We start from the raw sequence: 4719 nt of genomic DNA, 5'->3' as shown, positions 1-4719 counted from the left end.
GAGGCACGAGCAGCCTCTCCTGCGCGCAGCTTCTTAGGGAGACATTGTCCCTCCGAGGAGCTCCACAGGCAGTGAGGTGCATGAGGTGCAGGGGGAGGAACGCCTTCACTGGTTTGTTTCACACGTCAGTCAAACCGGTTATCTATTAAATCAGGAGAGTGATGTAAATAGATCATATAAAATATATCACATGCACTTTAAGAGAACCCGATCTGTCTCTCAGCTGGCTCTAGGTAATTGAATTTATTCTCTCCAACAATCGGGGTGGATTTTACTGCATTTTCTGCGTTCTTTTACAGAACCATGGTAGGAATAGGTTGCTTTTGAGATAGGCCTTAGGTTGGGTGTGGAGTTTTGGGGAATGCTTTCTGAAGAAATTACCTACCTACTGAAAACCTGATGATAAAGGTCTGTCACACACAGTGGTGTTTAATTAAAAGGATTAGTAGCCCATACATCTCTTACCACACACGTCTGCAGAAACAATATATTCAAGAAGTATTTTTTTGCTAAAAAAATACTTCAGCTCTCTTGACCACAAGTAATCAGGCCTTGCCTACTTCCTAGACTCACACTTTCACACTCAGAAAAAGAAAATCTCCTAAGAATTTAAGTAAAACCAGGAAAATACAGAAATGTTTTACAAAAGAGAATTTGAGAGAAATATAAATGTATGTAAGTAGACCTTAGGGCAGCAGTGAGTAGTATAGTGATACTATATGGTTTATATAATCCTTTGTTCTTGAATTCCTTAGTAACTATGACCTGTAGTATTTCTGTAGAACTTTTCATCTTTGAAATATGCTAATTAATCCCCAGAACAGTAATAAGTATATTTAAAAATAAAAGAAGAATACAATTTTTTGTATCTCTTTTTTGAAATTATGACAAGGCTGTTGGAAGATACGGGATTAAATTGGGAGGGGATGTGGTGTTTCGGATATGTCACCAACGTAAGTATGGTCGGTTTGTTAGGGCTTAATAGAAGGAGAAGCAAGTGAATATTGGCATGCCTATGGGGAAAAGAGGAGAATCACAGAATGGTTGAGATCCCTGCCTCTGGAGATCATCTGGTCCAACCCCTCTGCTCAAGCTCCACCAAGAACCAGTTAACGCAGGACCCTGTCCAGGTGGCTTTTGAATATCTCCTGGGATGGAGTTGCCACCACCTCTCTGGGCAATCTGTGCCAGGGCTTAGTCACCCTCACAGTGAAGATGTTTCCTTGCATTCAGACAGAAGCCCATTTCCTTTTGTACTGTCCTGGAGCACCACTGAGAAGAGACGAGCTCCATCTTCTTTACACCTGCACTGTAGATATTTGTGCTCACTGATGAGATCCTTCCTGAGCCTTCTCTTTCCAGGCTAAACAGTCCCAGCTCGCTCAGCCTTTCATCGTGGCAGTGATGCTCCAGCCCCTTAGTGCTCCTTCACTGGACATTCTCCAGGATGTCTGTGTCGCTCTTGCACTGAGGAGCCCAGAACTGGGCCTCACCAGTGCTGAGCAGGAATCACCTCCCTCAGCCTCCTGCCAATACTTGGTCTATTGCATCCCAGGATACCTTTGGCCGTTTTTTGCCACAGGGGCGCGTGGCTGGCTCATGTTGAACTGAGGGTCTACCAGGAGCCCCCACAGCGCCTTTTCTGGAGAGCTGCTTTCCAGCTGGTCAGCCCCCAGCATGAACTGGTGCGTGGGGTTGTTCCTTGCCCTTGTTGAACCTGTTCATGAGGTTCCCATCAACCTGTTTCTCCAGCCTGTCAAGGTCCCTCTGGATGGCAGTGCCACCTCTGGTATATTAGCCGCTCCTCCCAGTTTTGTGTCATTGATGCCTTTGCCGAGGGTACCTTCTGTCCCACCATCAGATCACTGATGAAGATGTTGAAGAGGATTTGGCCCAGTACAGGCCCCTGGGTAAAATGGAGATGTTAATCAGATTGTACAGACTAGGAAAGGTCTGACCTTTGTTTGCTGTTGAAAGCAGCTGGTAAGAGTCTTACAGCCTTGAACAGGTAAAGGTTCTTCCTCTGTTAGCTTTCCCTTTTTACCTCTTCCAGAGCCCTTTATCTCCTGCTTTTTCCAACACGCATCCCCCAGATTCCTGCTTTTCCCAGCCCTTGTCATTCTGCCACCTCGAGCTCATGCTTCATTGTTCTGTATGATTTGACAGGTCTGTATGATTTGATTCAGTGAATAAGTATTGATAAATCAAACAAAAAGCCATCTATAAGCTTGATATTGCTTTTGTACTAAAAATAAATTGTATTTTTTATTTTCAGACACAACCCGACCTCCAAAGAAAGATGAAGAAAATGGGAAGAATTACTACTTTGTATCACATGACCAAATGATGCAGGATATATCAAACAATGAATACTTGGAATATGGCAGCCATGAGGATGCAATGTATGGGACAAAACTGGAAACAATACGAAAGATCCATGAGCAGGGACTAATTGCAATACTTGATGTAGAACCTCAGGTAACTAATTAGAAGTATATGAAAATGGGACTCATCACAAATCCTTCATCTTTATTTTATCGATATATATTTATTTTTGATTGCGCACTAGATAAGTAATGTATACAGTTATGTGGAACAAAAATCCTTGGAACACAAGATACCAATCATCTATGAAGAAGAATTCTGGTAATCATCTGGTTAGAAAAACAGACAGCAGAAACAGATTGACAGTTTAGCTTGGTATGCAACCACTGTAGCTTGAAAACCTACTTACCATTTAACTTTTTACTATGTTAGCCTCATGTCCAGTGAAACCTGCCGAAACAAGTGAGTGTCACTGACTGCCAGGAGTAATGTTTCCATATTTTCAAAAATTGCTCTTTGATGCTGTATTAGAAAGCAATCTTGTCCCTCTTGGCTCCGTATCACTGTTGAGCATGGTCAGAAGCGTTTGTGGTCCATCACCGGTACTGATCCTGTTTGTACAGTGACCAGATCAGTGTTGTTACTTTACAAAATCCTTTCCGCTTTTGCTGTATTATATTTTTTGGCAGAGGGCGGGAAGGAGAATCAGGCTCTCAAGAAATGCTGGGACTTTGTTCATTCTTACATAAGATCTTCAATGGAACATTCTGATAACATTTCCTTTGGAACACCCGTGTAGTCATGACTCAGGGATGTTGTGTTTGTATGCTTTGTTAGGTGGAGCAACACCGTATGGACAAAGGTGATGTTTATATTGTTCCAGCAGATTGAAGGAAATGGGAGAAAAGGCCAATTAAAATTGTGACCAGTGTTATCTGTTGAAGTTTTCTGCTTTTTTTCTTCTTTGTGAATGGATTCAAGAAATTCAAATTCTTCAGAAATTTTAGAACAGAAATAACACCCCTGACTCAGTTACATGGGACGGATCGCGTAGTATGCGTTGTGGTACTGTTCTGCAAAATAAAATCCCACATTGAACAGCTTTCGGGGAGAGCAGCATTTACAGTTAGTTCAAGTGGAGCAGCTGTTAAAAGTAAACTCTCTTGATAAACCTTTTCAACTTGCATTATACAGAGGCGTTACAATTCTCAGAAGCCATTTTAATCTTTCTTAGAAGACAGGAAGTGGAGGGAGCAAAAAAAAAAAAAGACTGACCTTTAGTAGTCTTACTTTATCTTGTCCATCCACCCAAGTTCAGCTGAGCTATGTTTACTTGCTCCCCTGCCCTTCAGTCCAGCCGGGATCTGTACCAGAGTTCCTCATCTGGCCGCTCCACGTGTCACCCAGTGAATTGTGACCAAGTCAACTTTTTAAGGAGAACTCTTTTCTTTGCGTGTATTTGGTTTCCAGGGGTTGGTGCCGCATCGGCCACATTAGTGCATCACATGAAAATGTTATGTGAGAGGTTCAAAGTTTTTTTAAAAAGTAAGCGTAGTGAAGTTTTTAAAACCTTGAGCCTCTCACATCATATTTTCATTTGTTTCAGAAAATAGTAATTTTAAAAGTTGATATGTAGAAAAAGACAAAAAAATATTCATTCTAAAATACAGTTGGCTCTTTTCCCTGTGTATGGCATGACTGAATTTTTTAACCTGGTGTTAATCATTCAGTTTAAATGCAGGCAGAGTTCTGCACTCTTTGAAGCCATATGGGAAGAGGCTGTCTGAAAATGGTAAAGCTTTAATTGTCTTGAAACTCACTTTAATTAAGAATAAATATATGGTTTGACAGCCAAAAATGTGAAATACTGTAAAAAGTGTCTGTATTACTGAGGTCTTAACTCCAGGTCAGTTAAAAACAAATGCCGGCGCTGGTAAATCATGATTCTGTGTCTTTTACTTGCATGCCTGAACTTATTTCACATTGATTGTTGAGGAGTTGTTCTTCTAAGTATCTGATCTTTCTTCGTGCAGGCGTTGAAGGTCCTGAGAACTGCAGAGTTTGCTCCTTTTGTTGTTTTTATTGCTGCACCTACGATCACCCCAGGCATTAATGAGGTATGGCACGTTTCAGTCTTAGGTCCTATCAGAGACAGAATTAAGGATGAAATTCAGACACGCAGATAAGACTCCTTGTTTTCTTGTCTCTAAATGGAGAGGCAGAAGGAGAGTTCTATGGCAGCATTGAGTTGATTGAGATGTATTTATTGTTTATTAACTGTTTTTGTCTAATTCAAAATATGAGCTTCAAGTTGAAGGATCTATGTGATCTAAAAATGTGTAGAATATGATAACATGGTAGTTATATATAATATATAATTATATAATATGATAA

General features: G+C 40.9%; 1 protein-coding gene across 1 annotated transcript in view; it reads left to right on the top strand.

The window, feature by feature from the left end:
* Positions 1–4442, top strand: part of LOC104501444 (peripheral plasma membrane protein CASK) — a gene marked incomplete at both ends in the record, with an annotated part of 17968 nt that extends 13526 nt beyond the window's left edge. The window contains 2 exons of the mRNA XM_010145254.1: positions 2276–2478; positions 4359–4442. Coding sequence (XP_010143556.1) covers positions 2276–2478; positions 4359–4442 — 287 coding nt within the window. The remainder of the gene's footprint in view (positions 1–2275; positions 2479–4358) is intronic.
* Between the last annotated feature and the right edge of the window lie 277 nt (positions 4443–4719).

Source organism: Buceros rhinoceros, unplaced genomic scaffold (assembly GCF_000710305.1).
Source record: "Buceros rhinoceros silvestris isolate BGI_N320 unplaced genomic scaffold, ASM71030v1 scaffold1931, whole genome shotgun sequence".
Classification (NCBI taxonomy): Eukaryota; Metazoa; Chordata; class Aves; order Bucerotiformes; family Bucerotidae; genus Buceros; species Buceros rhinoceros.
This window is presented reverse-complemented; position numbering and strand designations above follow the sequence as displayed.